The following is a 19,443-nucleotide window of genomic DNA, read 5'->3' as shown; positions in this document are numbered from 1 at the left end:
ACTGCCAAGCAAAGGAGTCCTGGGGCCTTTGGAACATCCCCTTGGCCAGACAGCTGCCCCAAGACAGGGCCCAGGAGAGAGGGCACTGGGAGCCACTGAAGGAGGCAGCACAGCCAGGAGTGCAGGCAGGCCCAGTGGCCAGCATATGTGGGAAGCTTTACTGTCCGTGCTTCGGGGAGTGGGGCAGAGCGAGGCGAGCCTGGCAGGGCGGGCGTAAGTCACCAGATGAACATGGGCTTGCCATCGTCGTGTGCCAACTGGTTGAGGCAGGAGAGCAGCAGCAGCGCGTCACTAAGCATGCTGGGGTGCACAGTCTCCACCAGCACACGCTGCAGGAAGTCAACAGTGAAGGATCCGCCCTCAGACACAGCCAGCTCAGGCCGCTCTCGCAGGATGCCGAAGTCATTCACCAGCTGCTCCGTCAGTGCTGGGTGCACCCGCCCATTGTAGCCCAGGCTCTGCAGCCGGTTCATAATGCTCACATAGCGCTGTGTGAGCATCTGGCACAGCTCCTCATCCAGCTTGTGGTTGCTGGGGTTCAGAGAGGCCTGGGGGAAGAGGGAGGGGACCCAGGCAGGTGACGGACAGAGGATCCGAGGATCCGGAAGCCTCATCACCTGTGCCACAACCACCAGGGATTAGGGACCGAGCTGAGGCCACCGGACCTGAAGATAGAGAGAGTGGCTGGGAGCCTGAGGGTGAAGGGATAATGAGGAAGGAGCTCCCAATGCCCCCAGGGTTACCACCTGGGGACACAGGAGACACCACCTGGGGCTTTCCCAGGCCTCCTCTGGCTCCCTGCCAGGCTTCCTCTCAGTCTCCCACTAGGCCCCTCCTCTGTACCTCAGGCTGCATCCTCTGCACTCTGCACACACCCTGCCAGAGTCACTTCCCACCCCTCAACCTGACTTGACCACCCCAGGCAAGAGCTGGCTGAGCCCTGTCTCTCAGCACTGGGGGGTCCTGCTATTCCTCAGGTGCCTGCTCCCAGTGCCTGGATCTGGGGACTAACAGTGGCTGGGTTGTCCCCCACGTGCTTCTTCATCACCTGTGCCACACTAGCCCAGCAGTGACACAACTTTTCAGCACAAATTCAGCCCCTCCTCTCCACCCCTCCTGCTGTGGCCTCCTAGACATGTGACCTGGGTGGTCACACAGGGCACCAGGCTCAGAAGGGCCCTGCATTCAGAACTATGGGCCTGAAGTGTCAGTCAGTTGGGGTGTCTCTCTGCCTGAGCTCTCCCGTGGTTCCATCTGCTCCAGCTCTCGTGGGGTCAGGGCAGACCTGCAAGGTTCTGCTCTGGTCCTGCTTGCTGCCTTCCAGCCATTCGCTAGATGGCTGCCACGCTGGTTCCTAACCTAATGTGAATACCCAGACAAGCTGCTTAGGCATCACCTCCTCCAGGAAGACCACCCTGTCCTCCCCTCCCCAGAGGTCACGACGTGGGCAGAGTGCTGGGCTCATGGTTGGGTGCAGCTGAAGCGGGACGCATCTCTGGCAGGTGCATCTAGAGCTCTGTGCTCAGCCTCTCACGTCCAGGTCGGTGTCAGGACAGGACCATCTCCCTGACTCTGGCCTTCTCTTGGTCCCTGAGTTTTCTCCCCCCATTCACCTGTTCCCGAGCCTCAGTGGGAACCACTGCAGGAGCTCAGCCAACACTGGGGGGTAAGCGAGCGAATGTCATGCTGGGATGGTAGAGAGCACGTGGGGGGATGGCTTTAAGCCTTGGCCCATGCAGGGACAGGCCCATGGCATGCTCTGTCCAGGGCTGTGCCAGGCCTGGAGCACAGATCTTGAGACGCGATCAGAAGTTCAGCAGGAAGCAGACTCTGCCCACCTTGTCAGGGTGCTGGCCCCAGGGCAGCAGTGTGGGCTGAGAGACAAGGCCAGAGCTGCCCAGGAAGTCACCTCTTGAGAGTGGAGTGGGAAGTTGGTGGGAAGAGTCGGACAAGCACTCTGGGTGGGGGTGCATGGGCGTGGCCCCCACCCAAGCACTGAGCAACAGGCAAAGCAGAGGAGAGGAGGTGAAAGGCCCTGTTCTGAAGGGGTGGAAACTCACGGCCCACTGGGCTGACCACCGTAGGGGGATGGGCAGAATCTAGCAATGGAGGGCCGGGGCTGTGCCCAGCACTCCTGCAGAGGGTTTCCAAGGCAGGCAGACAGGAGACAGTCGTGGCCGACACACGGGGCTGCGCCCCGGGTTCCCTACCAGCCGTGGTACCACCGAACGCTCTCCCTCTGTCCCAGACCGTCTCACGACCCACTCTGGCTGGTGTTCCTATTGTACCAGTCGTTAAATATTTTGAATGTTTCTCCCCGTCCTAAAAGCATTATTTAAAAACAAAAAGTGACGTAAAACAAAAGGATTTTCAGTGCTCAACCCCAGGGGAAAAAAGCAAATCTGAAGGCGGCAGCGGGGGAAGGAAGTAACAGAGCAGAAGTGAGGCAACAGAATCCAAAGGGTCCCTAGAGAAGATCGTCCAGACAACACTGGGCAAGCGGACACAGCCCGCGGAGAGGACGGGCACCCCTGCTCCCCTGACGTAAAGAAACTCCCCGCGGAGACTGCGAGGCCAGGCAGGTTCAGCCGCCAGCTGTGACGCCACCAAATTCGAGCCAATGGAGTAGGACTAGGACTTTGAGCCACGCCCCTCGATCCAGCTCCGCCCCCTGACCCAAGTTCCCGGACCTCCCACTTCCGGACAGGGGCTGAGGGGCTGGTATCTGGGCCCAGCGACCCTGTGAAGAGATAAACACCCGACTTACTGAGTCTCTTACATTTATGTTACCGCAGCTTGGCTTGGCAGAGGTCTCTAAAAAACAGCGAAGCCAGAAGTCATAAATAACAGCAAACAGAATCCCAGTGCAATAAAAACCACCCGGGGTGGATGTGGTTAGTGATCTTCCCTAGCATCTCCGCCCGTTTGAGAAACAGGCGAGGGGAGAGGTCGTGTGATCACCTCATCAGAGACAGAAAAACATTCTAAAAAATTCAGTATTTGCTCATGATTAAGAAAGAAACCAAAATTCTCAACAGATCAGGAAGAGGGGAAATTTCTCAATCTGGTGTGGCAGATACTGAGCCTCTTGCTCACTCCGCTCTGGACCTAGTGCCTTCCTGAACTCTAAGAGGCTGGAGGCTAAACCCCCCTTTTCCAGACTCTCCTGTGACCTGGTTTCTGCCATGGCGTGTCCACTAGGAAAGCCCCTGGTGTGCTGGCATTTTTACTAGCTGTAGAGCAAAAAAGCCCAATTTTCTATCCTTCCTGGAGCCTCTGGGGCCATGCAAACTGACAATAAAACCCGTTCTGCTTACATCGGCTCAAGTGGATTCTGTTTTCTGCGGCTGAGAACAGATTAATCCAGCAAAAAGCTGGGAGCACACACCGTTCTCAACAGGAAGACTAGGAGTGTATGTCCCCAGTCCAGTCAGAAACAGGACACGGTGGCCGTGTCACACACCTCTCTTAAACACTGCCCGATGTGACTGTCTGCGGAGAAAAGCCAAGAGGATGGTATGAGAGCTATGGAGACCAGTAAGAGGGTTTGGCAAGGTAGCCGGAAAACAAATCATTGCACAAAAATAAAAAACATTCTCGGCAGGCCGGGGAGTGGGACTGGGGAGAACTCCGGCAGACACTGTGGACCTCGCTGGGCAAAGACACAGGTACAGCCTCAGTCAGTCTCCCTGGTGCAGCTGGACTTGGGGCTTCTGAGGGCTCGAGGTAGAAAGGGAGTCAGAGTCCCCACAGAGCAGGTCTTTGCAAGTGGGTAGAAGAGCTGACTGGCCCAGTCCCCACAAGCACTGGGCCAACTCTTAGTTGGGCTTAGAAGGTGGCGTGATTGTCTGCAAACTTATACTCAATGATAGCTAGGTTCAGTGACCAAAGTCAGTGAGTCCTGCGAGAGTCCTGAGGTGGGGGGAGGTAGAAGAGGGTGTGGGGGGATGAGTAGTGATGGAAGGAGATTTGGGGTGGTGAACCCACAATATCATAGACAGATGATGTGTTATAGAATAGTACATATGAAACCTACATAACTTTATTAACCAATGTCACCCTAAGAAATTCAATAATAAAAGAAAAGTAAGTAAAGTTTTTAAAAAAGTGTGTCCTCAATGAAAACACTAAATGAATCCACTAAAGCCAACAACACTCATGAAGCTGACAGCCTGGCCTGGGCAGGGCCAGGGCCAGGGCCCGCAACTCTGCACCAGATCAGAGGATCCAGCGATCACAAGACTGGGGGTTGGCGTGCGGAGAAGCAAGCGCAGTGCTCTGCTGAACGGAAACGAAAGGCTGGGCAGAGTGGAATCAGAGTTAGATAGGAACCAACAGGTGGTCCGGCCAAGCAAGCAGGGCGGCCTTGAGACCAGATGCATGTTCATGATCCTCCGGTGTCACCCCACTGGAGGGGTAACCAGCGGGGGGGCTGTCCACACAGGTCCCCAAGGCAGCTTCTGTGCACATGGGCTCCAGTGGAGCTGCCTCTTAGGAGCTCGGGCACAAGCACTCGATCCTGGCAGCGCCTGTCACTGCTGACAGAAGGTGAGCGAGGCCAGTGGCTCTGGGACTGGCGACAGTAGTCGCTGAATGGATGACCAGACGAGAGTGGTGGCAAATGCCACAGGCTCCCAGGGAGTTGCTAACATGGTGGCCGAGGCACTGGCTCAGAGGGCGCTGAGCTCCTTGACATCCCCAAACTCCAAGAGAGAAAACATTGCCTTACATACATCCATTCTGTTCTCCTCCTCCTGCTCTTGTCTAAAGAGTTGCCACTCAGTGCCTCGCCTTACATTCTACAGCACAGGCACCAGCTCACAGAGGAGCCCCGGAACGCGGGGTTTGCACAGCCACACCCCCCACTGAAGGGCGATGCGCTTTTCTCTTCTTCCACTTCATCAGGCATTTGCAAACAATAGGAAATCTCTTCACACAGCGTGGTTAGTACCTACTATGTGGACAACTAGACTGTGCTTGTAGATAAATGTGTCTTTGCAACTAGGTATCACATGCAGCATTTGAGAGACGTAAATATTGTTCTTCTACCACATCATTCGCTGATTTGTAAACAGCCATGGCTCTCATGACCCAGAAGTGGCTTCAGGGGTCCTGGACCAGAGTCAAGTGTGGTCACACTAAACATGACCAAGGTGGCCCAGTGACATGAGCAGCAGAAATGACGGGTGTGTAGAAACAACCTTCATAGTAAAGGTATGCAACTCCCCCCTTTTTGTCCATAAAGCAACGCAAAATTAGTTCCCAGAACTTGAAGGACTAACCCTAAATTTCATATTGAATAAATGAGGGCCAAGAGGAGCCGAGATGCTGTGGGGAAAGGGAGGTGCCTAGGTTCTGTCACCCTTCTGGGAGGAGGACAGCAGGAGGCCAGGGATGCCCCCAACCTGTGCAGGGGACAGGGAGAAGGGACTGACAGCCCACCTTGGCCCCCATTGGCCCCCATCCTCCAGGCTTAAGCAAGTCATAGAAAGTAAGAGAAGTAAAGGAAGAGGGGTGTAATCCTGACCACACTAAAACCCAAGACCAAAGGCACCTTCACAAAAGGCACCTTCACCAGCTCAAGCCTGGGCGTGGATGAACCCACCATAATGAACATCATTCCTGCCCAATCACACACCCAGGTCAACCGTGCACAGAGGGCTCTTTCTCAAGGGAAAGACCCCCTCCAGTCTGGGGAGGGACCCTGGAGGCCACTGCAGTGGCGGAGGGGGAGAGTACACACCTGACCATGCCCAGATCCTCCCCTGCCCTGGCTGGGACCACAGGTTCTTGCAGTTAGATGACCTGGACACTGCTGGCCACTGACTGATCACAGTGCTTTCTCCACCCCCAGGGGCGCTTGGATTCCACCTTGCTCATCTGGTTGGATCGCAGGGCCCCCGGCAGCCGCCCAAGGGCCAGCATGCCTCCCATTCCTGCCAGATGCCCCTGTAGGCCCTCCAGTTCTGAGTGGGAGGCACGCACCACACACCTGGATGATTTTCTCAGGAATATTTGAGACAGTGAAGCCGTAGAGGCGCACCCGCTCAGGAAAGATGCTGGAGAGGATCCTACGGTCCAGCTGGAAGGCGACCTCCCCCACCAATCTCTCCCAGGCCAGCTGCTTTGACTCTGAGGACAGCAAGAGGTGGAGGGAGTAGACAGCAGCTGTGGTCAGCAGCCTAGGCAGGTGCCCTGTGGGTCTCTGAGGGCAGCAGGGTACCCCCTGGCCCAGAGTGAACCCCGTGATAGCACTGACCTCGGGGGCCGTCAGGGTACTTGCTGGTCTTGCGGTGGGCCAGCTTCCGCTCCAAGTCCGGGGCGCTTTTCCGACACGTTTCGGGGACACGTGGGCCCCGGGTATTGTTGACAGAAGTCGGGGAGGATGAGGTTCGAGGTGGGGAGTGGGGGTTTCGTGGTGGGGAGTGGGGGGTGGGGGAGGGCCGGGAAGGGGAGTGGGTGGTCCTTTCGGGGCTGTAGTTGGTGGCAGCTTGGGGGACAGGAACAGGGGCAGAAGGGGAAGCAGTTGGGGCAGTGGGGACAGGGCCAGGAGCCGCTTGTCCCTGGGAAGTGCCCGGCTGGGTTCGGGCACCTGAGGTGCCGTAGGAGAAGGCTGTCGTGGAACCCGGCTTGCCCACGGTGCTGTCAGGGGTGGAGGTCTGGATGGGGTCACCCACGAACGTCACACTGAGGGGCTCAGGGTCCCGGGTCAGCAGGGGATGCTCGGTGGAGAGTGGGACTGGTGACAAGGTGAGGCAAAGAGGAGGGAAGGAGGATAAGGGCGAGGCAGGACCAGGGGCTGGCCTGGCAGGGGCCCCTCCCTCTGCACCAGTTACCTTTGGAGGTGGCAGCAGGCCCTGCACCAGCAGAAGGATGGGGTCCGGAGGGGTGTCCGTAGAGTGGTTCTGGCAGCTGCACCCTTGGGGCCTCAGACAGCACCCCATTACCCACCAGGGGGGCCAGAAGGTTCTGAGAAACACCTGGGGGGGCAGCTGTGGAGGTGAGCAGGGGGCTGCTCAGAGACGGGGCCGAGGGGCCTGCCAAGGGGTTGCTTGGAGTCAGGGGGCCGGTAGAAATGCCCATGGAGCTGGCCAGTGTGCCCGCTGGGGACATTGGCATGGAGCCAGTCAGCTGGCCGCTTGGAGTCAGGGGGCCGGTAGAAATGCCCATGGAGCTGGCCAGTGTGCCCTCTGGGGACATTGGCATGGAGCCAGTCAGCTGGTTGCTTGGAGTCAGGGGTCCAGTCGAGGGCAGGCCCAGAGAGCTGACTAGTGTGCCCACTGTGGGCACTGCCATGGGGCTGGCTACGTGGCTGTTCATGGGGCCAGCCAGGAGGCTGGCAAGTGCGCTGTTCTGCGTTATGGGCCCTGGGGAGGGCAGCATCGTGTTGAAAGGGCCTGTCATGGGGCTCACGATGGGGCCTGATGAGGGGCTGGGCTGTGGGCCGTTTAGCATGTCCGCCAGGGGTGCCAGAGTCATAACCCCCACTTCTTCCAAGACAGATTCATTTGCTGAAGCCAGGGGTGGGGTCAGGAAGATACCTGGGGGACACAGAGAAAGCACTGAGACCCCGATGTGCCCCTGGGGGAGAGGGCTCTGTCCCCACTGTGGCAGGGCCTGGACCAAGGTGCCCATCCATCTCTGAGGAGCTGACCAACCTCTCTGAGCCCCACTTCTCAGGTGGGATCTCAGACCAGGGGCCGATCCCTCTGGGGGAGCCCCACTCGTCCCAGGCTCACTTCTCTACACACCTGCCCCTCAACCACGGGACCTCCCACAGCGGCCCAGCCCTGAACTGTGCTCCCTGCAGGGCTGCGGACCCTCATTAAGGAGAGGAGAGTCTCTGGGCACCTGGACTCCCAGGTGGTCTGCAGGGGGCAGTGGGCCCTGACTTCTGGCCTTGCAGGTGGGGGACCCTCAGGGAAGCCAGAGCTAGAACAGGTGTGAAGCTTCACATGGTGCCAAAGGTGTGCCTGGCCCCTGTGTGAGGCCACTGCCTATGCATGAACAGGGCGTGCAGGGCAGGCACAGTAGCTAAAACTACACAACTATAGGAAGACATGGCAGTAAATTCCCATGACTTTGAGTTAGGCAATGGATTCTTAGATATGACACCAAAGGCATGAGCAACAATAGGTAAATTGTATTTAATCAAAATTAAAGGCTTCTCTCTTCCAAAGGACATCAAGAAAGTGAAGAGACAACCCACAGAATGGGAGAAAATATTTGCAAGCCATACATTTGATAAAGAACTTGTATCCAGAAAATATAAAAAACTCTAACAGCTCAATAATAAAAAGATAAATAGCCCAATTAAAAAAATTAGCAAAGGATCTCAACAGATATTTCTTGAAGACGATATACAAATGGCCAATGAGCACATGAAAAGATGCTCAGCATCATTAGTCATCAGAGAATTGCAAATTAAAACAACAATGAGATTAGTTCACACTCCCTAGAGTGTTTATAATAAAAAAGTCAGGTAAGTGTTGGCCAGAATGCAGAGAAATTGGAATACTCATACATCGCTGATAGGAATGTAAACTAGGGTAGCCACTTTGAAAAAACAATCTGGCAGTTTCTCAAACAGTTAAACATAGTCACCATGTGACCCAGCAATTCCAATCCTCAGTATCAACCCAAGAGAAATGAAAACATATTTACACAAAAAATTGCACATGAATGTTTATGACAGTGTTATTCATAGTAGCCAGGAGGGAACAAAAGAAGAATGGACAAACAAAATGTGTTGTGTCCATTAGCAGCACAATCTTCATCCATAAAAAGCCCTAATGCCACCTAGAAATATTGATTCATGCTATGACACAGATAAACCTTGAAAACATTGAGCCAAATGAAAGAAGCCAGGCACATATGTGTTATTTCATTTTCATAGAATGTCCAGGATAGGCAAATTCACACAGACAAAGTAAATTAGTGATTGCTTGGGTTTCTTTTTGGGGTTGATGAAAGTGTAAAATCATTGTAAGGTTTGAATATATCTGTGAATGTATGAAAAACCATAACATTGTATACTTTAAATAGGTGAAGTGTGTGGTATGTGAATTATATCAATAAAATTGTTATATGAAAAAGGATTCATTGGGGTCACAGGCATTTAGGGTTACAGGAAGGATATATTCGTGGTTCAGGGGCCAATTAAGTGCATGTCCGGGTGGCACTGTAGGCTATGTCCAATGCTCAGGGCCAAGACCGTGCTGGCCTCAGTCACAGACAGTGTCCGTAGGGTCTGCAACCCACCCGAGTCACTGATGAGAATCTCGGGGACAGCCACGCTGCAATCTCTGGCTGGGAGACAGGGACACGAGTTTGGGGTGCCCCGGACCGCAGGTGTGAGGAGTGTTCTGCACTAACAGGGGCCAGGGGCTGAACCCCTGTTTAGGAAGATTCCAGTCTCACAGCGCTGTATGATTGATGTACCAGTGACTGTTTTAACCTTTTTGTGATTTATATTTAATTGATATAGATTTGTGAGTTGAAATCTCCCTGGGTTTTAGTTCAGTATCAGAAAGTTAAAGATAACCGTAGGAATTATTTAGGGTCCGAGGTTTGTTACCTCCGACAACTGAAGTGAAAAGGGACAGCAAAGGCTTTAGTTTGCAAAAGCAGTTTACACTGTTTCAGCTGTTCCACTGAACTGACTCACCCCCGCACGTGTCCTGGCTGCCGCAGCGCATCCTTCCCCGGAGGCCCAGGCCGGGGCCTGCGCGCGGCCCCTCGCGCCCCCCACCCTCGTGGCGCAGGTCGGGACCGCGCTCTCACCCCGCCCTGACCTCGGCCACACCACCTCTCACGCCCGGCCTCCCGCCCTGGGCTGCAGCCGCCTCCAGGGGCCTCTCCGGCCTCGGATCCCTCAGTCCGCGGCGCGCACGTCAGTACCGCGGGTAGGAGTGGAGACCTGGGTTCCACTCAGGCGTCCAGAGGCGGGGTTGGGGAGCCGGGGGCGTGGCGCCGGGGCAGGCCCTGACCTGGCCAGACCACAAGCCAGGGGGACCCCGCCGAGTTCCCGGCAGGCACTCTGCTCGGGGGCGGAGCTACAGCTCTGGGGCGGGCTATAATGGGCGGGGCCAGGGTCCCGGTCCCGCCCGGAAGGGGCGGGCGGACGCCCGCTTCGGACACTTCAGGACCCAGAGGGAAGGCGAAACGTGCAGTGGTAGACGGGTGACCAAAGGCGGCCAAGGGGCAGCGGGAGCTGGGGAAAGAGGAATGGGGGCGGGTCACGAGGGGAGATACAGGCCCTGAGGGGCAGCCCCGGGGACTGGGGGGCACGCGGCCGAGGGGAGGGCAGCGGGGGCGGGGTTTCTGCGAGGTGGGCAACTGGTTGGGTGCTGGCAACTCAGCGCGGCCAACTCCCTCCTGCGGCGCCTTCCCGGTGAGCTCGCCCTGCCGCGGCCTCCCGACTGCCCCACACAGGCCACACGCCGAGTCCGAAGCCGCCCCAGCGGCCGGCTCCCGCCTCGGCCGCCCGCCGTTTCCGCTCCGTTCGGACCGCCCCGCCCTCCTGTGCCCGCCTTGCTCGCCGAGAAGACGCCGGGACAGAGAAAGTGGCGGCCCCGGCCCTCCCGAACCGCGGCCTTGGACTCCGGACTGCGGAAGCCGCGAGCCCGCACTCCCCTCCGCCTCGCCGCGGAGCCTCCCCGGGGCGCGTCGGCGCCGCCCTTCCACGGGTCCGGGCGCCACGCCCCCGGCCGGAGCGCCGTTTCGGGTCGCCCTCTCGGAACTGTCCCCGCGGACGCTGGCTTCCGGGACCTCACTCGTCCGACGCCGCTGTTCCGGCCTCCCCGCCGTCCGGTCCGGGACGCGTCCCCGGTCTCTCCCCTTAGCGGCTCGCACGGCCTCCTGCGCCCCGCGCGCCCGGCACCCCTGCGTCCTTCCTCTCCGGCCCGACCTGTCCCCTGAGCTTGCGTCTCGCCCTGCTCCGCGTGCTGTCGCGTGCGCGTCCCAAGTCTGCCCGTCCGGAGGACGGCTCCTCCTCTTCCCACCCGGAGGTCCTCGCCGGGGCTCACCCCGGGCGAGCTCGCAGGGAGCCCGCGGACCGCGTCGGAGCGGACAGGGCGCTAACTTCTATCTTCCCGCCTGAGAAGCGAACCTCGGCAGCGGCCTGAAAGGTGGGGTGGGGGGTTAGGTTTCCTGGACTCCCTGGATTCTGGGCCACAGTGGGTGGCTAGGGACAGCTGCCCGCCATCCCCTACCCTTCTCCTCCCAGCGGGGCCTCGAGGGGCCTGGCACTCCCACTGCGAGCACTCGCGAGCCCGGGCCGCATTTCCTCCCGGGTCCCCCTGCGTGGTGGCGGGGCCGTGCGAGGGGGGGGGCGTAAGGGGGTCGAGTTTGCCGGAGCGAAGCCGGAGTAAGAGCCTGACCCCACGAGGAAGGCCGGTCACGGGGAAGGGGGCACGCAGGGTGAGGGGCGGCCTGGGCCCGGCGCGCCGAAGGAGGGGCCTGCGGTCTGCCGGTGGCGCCGGCAGCGGCGCAGACACCCCCTGCACGCTTCTCTGGCCTCCCCCGCGTCCTAGCGGCTATTCTTCTCATTAAATAACAGGAAGCAGTTTTCTCACTGCTGGCCTTGGCCGTCCCTCTCCGCGGGGATGACTGCCCGCCTCAGTCTAGCCAGCCCCACCTCAGTCGCGTTCGTTTCCCCATGGCATCTGGAATGGCCCCCTCCTAATTTTCTATTGACTAATTGCAGTGACGTGGGGACACAGGCTGTAAGTGTCCGTGTCTGTGACACGGTGTCTGTGTATTGCACCGTGTTCCCACGGACCAAAGTCAAACCCTCTTCTGTCACCGTATGTCAGGCCTTCTCCACCCCCACCCTCGCCCTCCTTCCCTGTGGTGACCCCCACTTGGCCGTCAGTGTCCGCGGGCTTTGGAACCATCTTCCTGAGGCGCAAGCGCGACTGCTCCTTGTCAGAAGCCACCAGGGTCAGCTCATTGCCTCTCGGAACAAGTCCGAGCTCAGTAGCCTGGCCCTCGCAGGCCTTGGCAATCGTCACCTCCGACCCTCTAGCTACATTGCTCACCCCTCACTGGCCCCAACCCCAACAAACCCGCCTGCCACAGACACATCGCACACACTTGTGCACACAGAATAAGCACATGCACTCCTACACATGACACAGACACATCCACACACTGTCACAGCAGTCCTGTGCCACACATGATGCACTCACACACACATACCACACACATTTTCCCACATGCACACAACACATCCCAGTCATACACCTACATCACACACAATGCACACACATCACACTATACACACTCATGGGCCACACACTTGCGCACCACATTCACATGCTTATACACCCTTGCTAGTGACTGAGACCACAGGTGATTCACATCATACAGACTCACCCCCCCCCCACTCCCTACTCACACCCTCATTGTCTCACATACGTACCACACACTCAGTACACACACACACAGCCTGGGCTTTAACTACATTGGTCTATATCTTATTCCTGCACCCCAGGCCCAGGCCTTTCATGAGCTGCTCCTCCTCCTCCTGGAATTGCCCCTCTTGCCCCCTTCACCACCAGCTGTCTGGGCCCCCCTCCTCCAGAAAGCCTTTCCCAATCCCCTAGGCTTGACCCTTCAGGAGCTGGAAAGCCAGAGGTGGTCCAAGGATTTTCTAGGGATCAAACCTAAGAGGAGGAGGCTTGCTTGATTAGTCTGGGTTAGCAAACCAGAGTCTGTTTTCTTGAACCGTGGGATTGCTTGAACATCGTACATCCCCGTGTGCGATAGTTCTGTCACCCTGGCTGTTGTTTCAGGTCTTTAGCAGCAGAACCTCTCAAATAAGCGGGGCCTGTGTGCTTGTCATCAGTAAGGGGGACTGTTAGACTGGTCCCACGCCACAGCCCCGGTTGGACGGCAGAGAACACAGTGGGTAGGGGCAAGGGGGGCAACTTTCCAGAATAAGGGCTTTGAGCTGGAAGTGGGATGGTGGAGAAGGAGCTAAGACTTCAGTGCGTTAGCCTCTTAGTGGAAAGGACAAGCTCTTAACCGAAATGTGTCTGGTGTGGAGAGACCTAAGGGATAGGGACTCACTAGGCCTGCAAAAGCCTCTGAGGGGGTCTCCCCCTCAAGTGGAGGGTTGAAACACAGGCCACAGGCCACAGCGGGCAGGCTTGCTGGGGGTGGAAGGCAGAGTCTGAGCGGCCTGGAAGCAGCAGTGATTAAACTGAGCCCGGGGTGCTGAAGGTGCTCTTGGAACTCAGAAAGAGAAGGGTTTTTAGTCCCAAATGCCAGAGTTCAGAAGGATATGGCACTTAGGATCTTTCCAGAACGGCAGTGTCAGGGTCCACTGCCAGGCTGTAGAGGAGGCTTATGGGACAGAGACAGAAAGAACAGAATCCTCTCAGGGAAGGAGATAGTTTCACGCATGAATAAAGAGGCGGAGTGACAGGAAGGAAGGATTTTGTGGGGAGGAGGAGGGGTGTGGCCGTGACAGCCACTGCATTTTGTCACCTCCTAGCCTCGTGTAATTGTTACCAACATTGTGATAGCCAATGACTCCTGTTGTCACACTCTGGGATCTTGCCACCCCCCCAAAATCTCCCTCTGACCTCTTCAATGTCGGCCACTCTCTGCCCCCAGGTTTCCATTCTTCAGGCGCCTGTCCTGTCCCTGTCTCCACACAGCCATGCAGCCTCTCTGCACTCCAGGCCTCTGAGTGCCTGCCTGGATCGGTCCCTCAACCGCACGTCTTACTCTGCGGAGCGTCACTTCGACTGCTTTTCTTCAAACACCTGTAAATTCCTCACCCATTCTTGTCTCACTCTACTCTAAATCTCCAGCCCAGGGGTTCTGTCACACATTAATTCCCGAACCTCCAGCTTCCATCCTAGTTTCTGCCCTTGGCTTCTAGATTTTGTGTTGTCAGTTGCCCACTGGCCATCTCTGAGTGGATAGTGATGGGGAGAGGGACAGGGTGCTAAGGGTGAGGGATGGAGGAGAAGGGTGGGAGGCTGAGGGTGAGTAGCATGTCAGACCCGGTAGGCGAGCACACTTGGATTCCAGAGCTGGGAAGTTCCCAGTCTATGGAGCTGCTGGGAAGTTCAGCCCACGGTGTGGGCTGGGGCTCCTACCACCCAGTGAATGGGACTGATGCCTAGTTTTGCCCTTCCATCCCAGTGGTCTTGTGTCCTTCCTTAGCCTCCCCTTACCTGGTGGGGCCACTATCCTAAAAGTTCGTTACTGTTGGCGCCCTTCTTCCCTTGACCCCTGAGACCCCAGCGCACAGTCTGTCTGTCCTCTCTGGTGCAGCCTCACACTCCCCTTCCCACTCTCCTTGAATTCAGGCCCCTTATAGTTACCCTGGTGCTGAGAAGGCCCAGCTGTCGTCTCACCGTGCCCACTGGTGAACCCGCTGATGCCCAGGCCACCCGCCTGTGTCTTGATTGCTGACTTGAGCTCGTGATTCTCCCGAATGAGCCGCACCAACTTCTTCAGTTCCTCATTTTCCCTCACCAGCCTCTCGATCTGATGCCGAAGCCCCTCGTAACTGGTGAGCAGAGACATGCCCCAGGGCAGCAGGAAGGGTGCCGCCCACTGGAGGGCGCTGCACCTGGAGGCTGCCCAAGGCCCCGGGCCTTGCCCGGGCTGGAGGAGGGCGCCAGAGTTTGCAAGTGGCAAGGCTGGCCCAGGGGGTATTGTGAGGTCAGAGGCTGTGCCCTCCTCCTTGTCCTCTCTGCTCTAATAGGCTCTGCTTTCTGTGCCTCCGGTCCTGTGCACAGGCCCTGCCCTGGCTTGGAATTTACTGACCCCATCCATGGACAACTTCACTCTGTGAAGTTGCCCTGTCTGTGAAGCTTCCTTTCACCCATGGCAGGCCAATCCCCGCCCTCTAGGCTCCCCCACAGATGTGTTTTCTGTCACAGCACTTGCCTGGCTCTATCTGGTCAGCTCCTTAAGGTGGTTTTCCTCTCTGTACGCTGATGGCAGGGGCTGTGGGACTCCCCAGAATTCAGCAAAGGGCCTGGTGCACTGTAGGTAGGTAATTAGTGAATATCTGATGAATGAAAACTCATCATCCTCCTTTCTAGATGGGGTCCCTTTGCTTCTGATCTTGGGCATCCCCAGGTGTAGCCTGTCATCCTTCTGGGGACATTCTATTCTGGACACCTGGACACTGGGCCATGCTTTCTTCTGACCCCAGGGTGCTCAGAGTCTTTCTTTGCCAGCCCAGGAGCTCCCTTATCAAGCACCTGGCTCCCTATAACCTGGAGTTCCCTTTTCTGTTGCCTCAAGTTCCCCTCTTCCAAACCCCCTGGCAATACCCTCTTTGCACCCATAGCTCTGTCATTGTCTGGTTCCTTGATTTTTCCCGACTGTAGTCCTTCAGGAATCCGACCACATTTCTTGTCAGGTTCTGAGAACTCAGATCTGAGTCCTGATTGTGAACCCTTTTGAAAAAGCTACCTACACACAGAACTTTGTGGGCTGGACCTTGGGGGTCAAATGAGGTTGTGTCTTCATGACCTCTGCTGGGTCTGTGGGCATCTGCTCTCAAAAAGAAGAGCATGGTGAAATCCAGGCATAAGCCAGAGGGCACACTCCTGGTAGGAGGGTGGGGGCAAGGACAGCGTTGAAGATCAGCCAGGGCTGGGGTCAGCCTGAGTTGAGCATTCTACTTGGACCTCACAATGGGGGGGCTTGCCCCCACCCACCTCTGAGGCTCTAGACTGTAATCCTGGCTCAATCACTCTGGCCCTGGGAACCAGTACCTAGATGTCCTGCTGGGGTCCAGCCTTGGCAGGTCTCAGGATCCCTGAAGGATGGACGGCGCAGGCGATGAATGAAGACACCTGGTTGCACGCTGGAGAACAGCCAGCCTCTGAGGGTCTGACCCAACTCCCTGAGTTTGATTTAAGCTTCATTTTTTAGGGATCATTACATATCATTAAAGAAACCGGTGTATGGCATGATCAGTTAAGCAGAAGAGATCAATACAGAGGTAATTAGGGAAATACAGGAAATTTCACAGACTCAGTCATGTTACACAAAGGTTATTTTGACCAGAAGAGCCATCAGTCAGACAATTAGAAAGAGCTGTATGTACAGTTTTAAATGTCTTATTGTTGAATAGATGTTTATTAAAGTTCTTAGAATTTGGCATGGGTCAAAAGGATACGCTAGACTGGACAGCGGTTATAGAAAATTTATTAAAAGGCCTTTGTGGTGTCTAACCTAGCTATCTATCCTTCTGTCTAGAATGTTTCTCTTTGTACTATGGACTCTGACTCCCTGGTAATTGGTTCTTCGTGCTTAGTTTGTAATAGCTAACCAGCTTCTCCTGTTTCTCTAATTCTAATTGATATATATTCCAGTCCGAGGTAGAGGAGGGGCTGTTACTCATCAACTTTTAGATGTTCAGGGGCCCACCCCATTGGGGGGACTTTGTTCTCTGGCCGAGAAATCACTTTGTACAACTTCATTGGAACTATTCGAATCAATGAACCCGAAATGCAGGTGTCTAACAGTCTCGACACCTATGAATCACAAGACAGGCATGCAGGGAGAGAGAGACAGGAAGTCCAGCCACGGTTGCCTCTGCTGTGCAGATGCATCTCATCCGTCCCGACTGTGTCCAGGGACGGGTGCTGGTCGGCTCCCAACAATGTCCTCAGTGGAGCAAGTCTGTGCTCCATACTGTGCTTAAAAAAAAAATCCTTATCTGAAGATACATGTATTGATTTTAGAGAGGGGAGGAGGGGAGAGAGAGAGAGACATCAATGTGAGGGAGAAACATAGATCAGTTGCCTCCCGTATGCGCCTCAACCAGGGATTGAACCTGAAACCTCGATATATGCCCTGACCAGGAGTCAACCTGCAATGTTTTTTTAAAATAAATTTATTTATTTATTTATTTATTTATATTTTGAGAGAGAGGGAGGGAGAAAGAGTGGAAGAGAAACATCAATATGAGAGAGATACATCGATCAGTTGTCTCTCACACGCTCCCAACTAGGAACCTGGCCCACTACCCAGGCATGTGCCCTGACTGGGAATTGAACCAATGACCTTACAGTTGTCAGGCTGACACTCAATCCACCAAACCACACTAACCAGGGAAAACCTGCAATCCTTTGGTGCACAGACAACGCTCCAACCAATGGAACCACCCAGCCAGGGTATACCCTCTGTTCATGATAGAACATCTCTGCTTGGTTTTCCTCCAGTAGGTGAAAATAGGCTTCCCATGTAGCCTCCTCAGTCCTCTTCCTCTCCATGGGTCGACGCCATCTTTACCATCTGTGATGGTTGTATTTTATGTGCCAGTTTGGCTAGGCTATGATGCCCAGGTGTTTGTGTGAGGTTTTTTTGTAGATGTGATTAACCTTAAAAGAGATAACTCTCAATTACGTGTGTGTGGGCTGGATCCAATCATTTGAAGGCCTTAAATGCAGAACATTGAGATTTTCTATGGAAGAAGAAATTCTTTTCTCAACCATCCTGGAAATCCCGTCTGAGTTTCCAGCCTGCTGGCCTCCTCCACAGGCTTTGCACTTGCCCCCACAACTGCGTGAGTCAATTCTTTCAAACAAATCTTTGATAAGAACTCTTGGCTGGTACACCACCTGTATTTCCGTTCAAGTACTGTGCTCTTCCCTTCCAAAAATAAATGTTGAGCACAGGTGGGTGTCAGGCGTTTTGTTAGGAGTCGAGGGTTCGATGCTTGTTACAGTCTGGCACTTCCCTGCCTTACTGACTGCACAGCATAGCGGGGAGCAGCTGTGAACTGAGTAGCCACATGCAGGTGTCACATGGCCACGTCATGGTGGGAGAGCGGCCGTGGGCAGGTCAGGCCTGGTCAGCTCGGGGCAGCCTTCCTTCCTTGAGGAAGTTGATGATGGAGATGCTATGGGCGTCTATCGTGGGAACAGCTTCCCAGCAGAGGGCACGGCCTGTGCAGAGGCTGTGGGGTAGGGGCCTGACTGAAGGAAATGAGAGGTGCCAGCCTGGGATGGGGCAGAGGTGGGGACAGGACAAATGCAGGGGAGGATACAGGGCCCAGGCTATGACAAGGTCTTGTGGCCAAGGGGATGGTGTTGGTCTTCATCCTAAGGGTCTTGGGAAGCCTTTGAAAGGCTTAAGGGAGGAGACATGGGGATAGATGGAAGGGGAAAGAGCCGCTGCGGTCACTGAGCGCACCACGAGGGTGGCTCAGTGCAGGTGGTGGAGAGAAGTGGGCCGAGCCGATGAACGTTTAGTGGCTACACCCGGACTGGTGCTGGGCGTGGGCGAGAGCAAGGACGGCCTCGCATTTTCCGGTGTGGGTGCCCTTGCCTCCAGCTCCTCCACAGACCTGCAGCGCGCAGTAGGCCCCCTGCCCTGGGTCCCCCCAGCTGAGTTGCAGCCCCTGACCCTTGCATTGTACTCGCCTTCTCCAGGCTCGTCTGCTCTGTCTACTCTCATTTCCTCTTCATTCCAATTTTCTTGTCTTTTTTGTTGTCCTTGTTGTTGTATCATGTATACAAGGTATCCAAATCTATCAGGTTTGAGTTTGGGTTAGGGTAGCAAAAGTTTGGAAAGCAAAGGAATCATCCAAAAAGGTATTTACATTAGTTTGGGTCATGTTTTTGGAGGAAAGAGTCCGGGGAGTGAGAGCTACTATTTTGTGCTTTGCCCTCTGTACAGCTCTTCACTCTGAGCGTTGGGACAGTGTCACTCTGGAATGGCCCTCAGTTCCTGACTGCCGGTCACACCTGCAGGACGACAGGAACCTTCTGGTGTCCACTCAAGGTCTGCATTCCTCAGGGCTTGTTGGAGTCTGCTGCAGGCACACCTTCAGTGTTTCCCACTTGCTCGTGCTGAGTAAGATTCCCCCTGGGTCGTGGGTCACCGGCTTTTGCACAGTCCGTTCCCATTGACATTTGCCTCATTAGGTTCAGCTCAGCATGTGGGCTTGGCAAGGCCTTCGGGAATCTTTGCTCCCATCTTGGCTTGGGATTCTTTGTTTAATAAGCTTCGTTGTAAAGCCTTCTTCTCAAGGCATAAAGTTGCTGAACATGGACCTTTAACCTGGAGCCCTCTGTCTATGGCCTCTTCTACTTCCTGTCCAAGCAGATACTACAGATGCCTGGTTCTACAGGTGACGGCACTGAGGCACTGTCATGTCGAGTGCCTGGGCTCTCCCACAGGTCTCCACAACCAGTTCGTCCTTCCAGCACTTTCCCAGCTGTCCCAGCTTTGCAGGCTTGCTGCAGGCAGCCTAGTCTCTGGCCTGCTTTTCCAGCCTCCAGCCTCACCCTTTCAGCTGCAGCCTTTCTGGGCACACCTGCTAAGGCAGGGGGTCTTTCTGACTCCCCCATTGGATCTAGGCAGTCCTCAGAGAGAAGGCTGAGGTGATACCTCAGGGGGCCAGAGCCAGTGCAGCTTCTGGCACATGGTAGGTGCTCAATAAATATGTGAATG

At 55.7% G+C, this 19,443-nt stretch overlaps 1 protein-coding gene across 1 annotated transcript; it reads right to left on the bottom strand.

Moving 5' to 3' along the window:
* Window positions 1–131: 131 nt before the first annotated feature.
* On the bottom strand, window positions 132–14,619 carry SPATC1 (spermatogenesis and centriole associated 1). The gene is made up of 5 exons (XM_037048996.1): window positions 14,343–14,619; window positions 6,837–7,541; window positions 6,260–6,739; window positions 5,993–6,132; window positions 132–548 (listed from the first exon to the last, which is right to left on the bottom strand). The coding sequence occupies exons 1-5, from the start codon at window positions 14,545–14,547 to the stop codon at window positions 219–221; spliced, it is 1,860 nt and encodes a 619-aa protein (XP_036904891.1). The 5' UTR covers window positions 14,548–14,619; the 3' UTR covers window positions 132–218.
* Window positions 14,620–19,443: the final 4,824 nt, after the last annotated feature.

The sequence above is a fragment of the Sturnira hondurensis genome, unplaced genomic scaffold, assembly GCF_014824575.4.
Source record: "Sturnira hondurensis isolate 20B ecotype Veracruz unplaced genomic scaffold, ASM1482457v3 Scaffold0006413, whole genome shotgun sequence".
NCBI lineage: Eukaryota > Metazoa > Chordata > Mammalia > Chiroptera > Phyllostomidae > Sturnira > Sturnira hondurensis.
The sequence above is the reverse complement of the archived record's forward strand: the minus strand, read 5'-3'. Positions and strand labels throughout refer to the sequence as shown.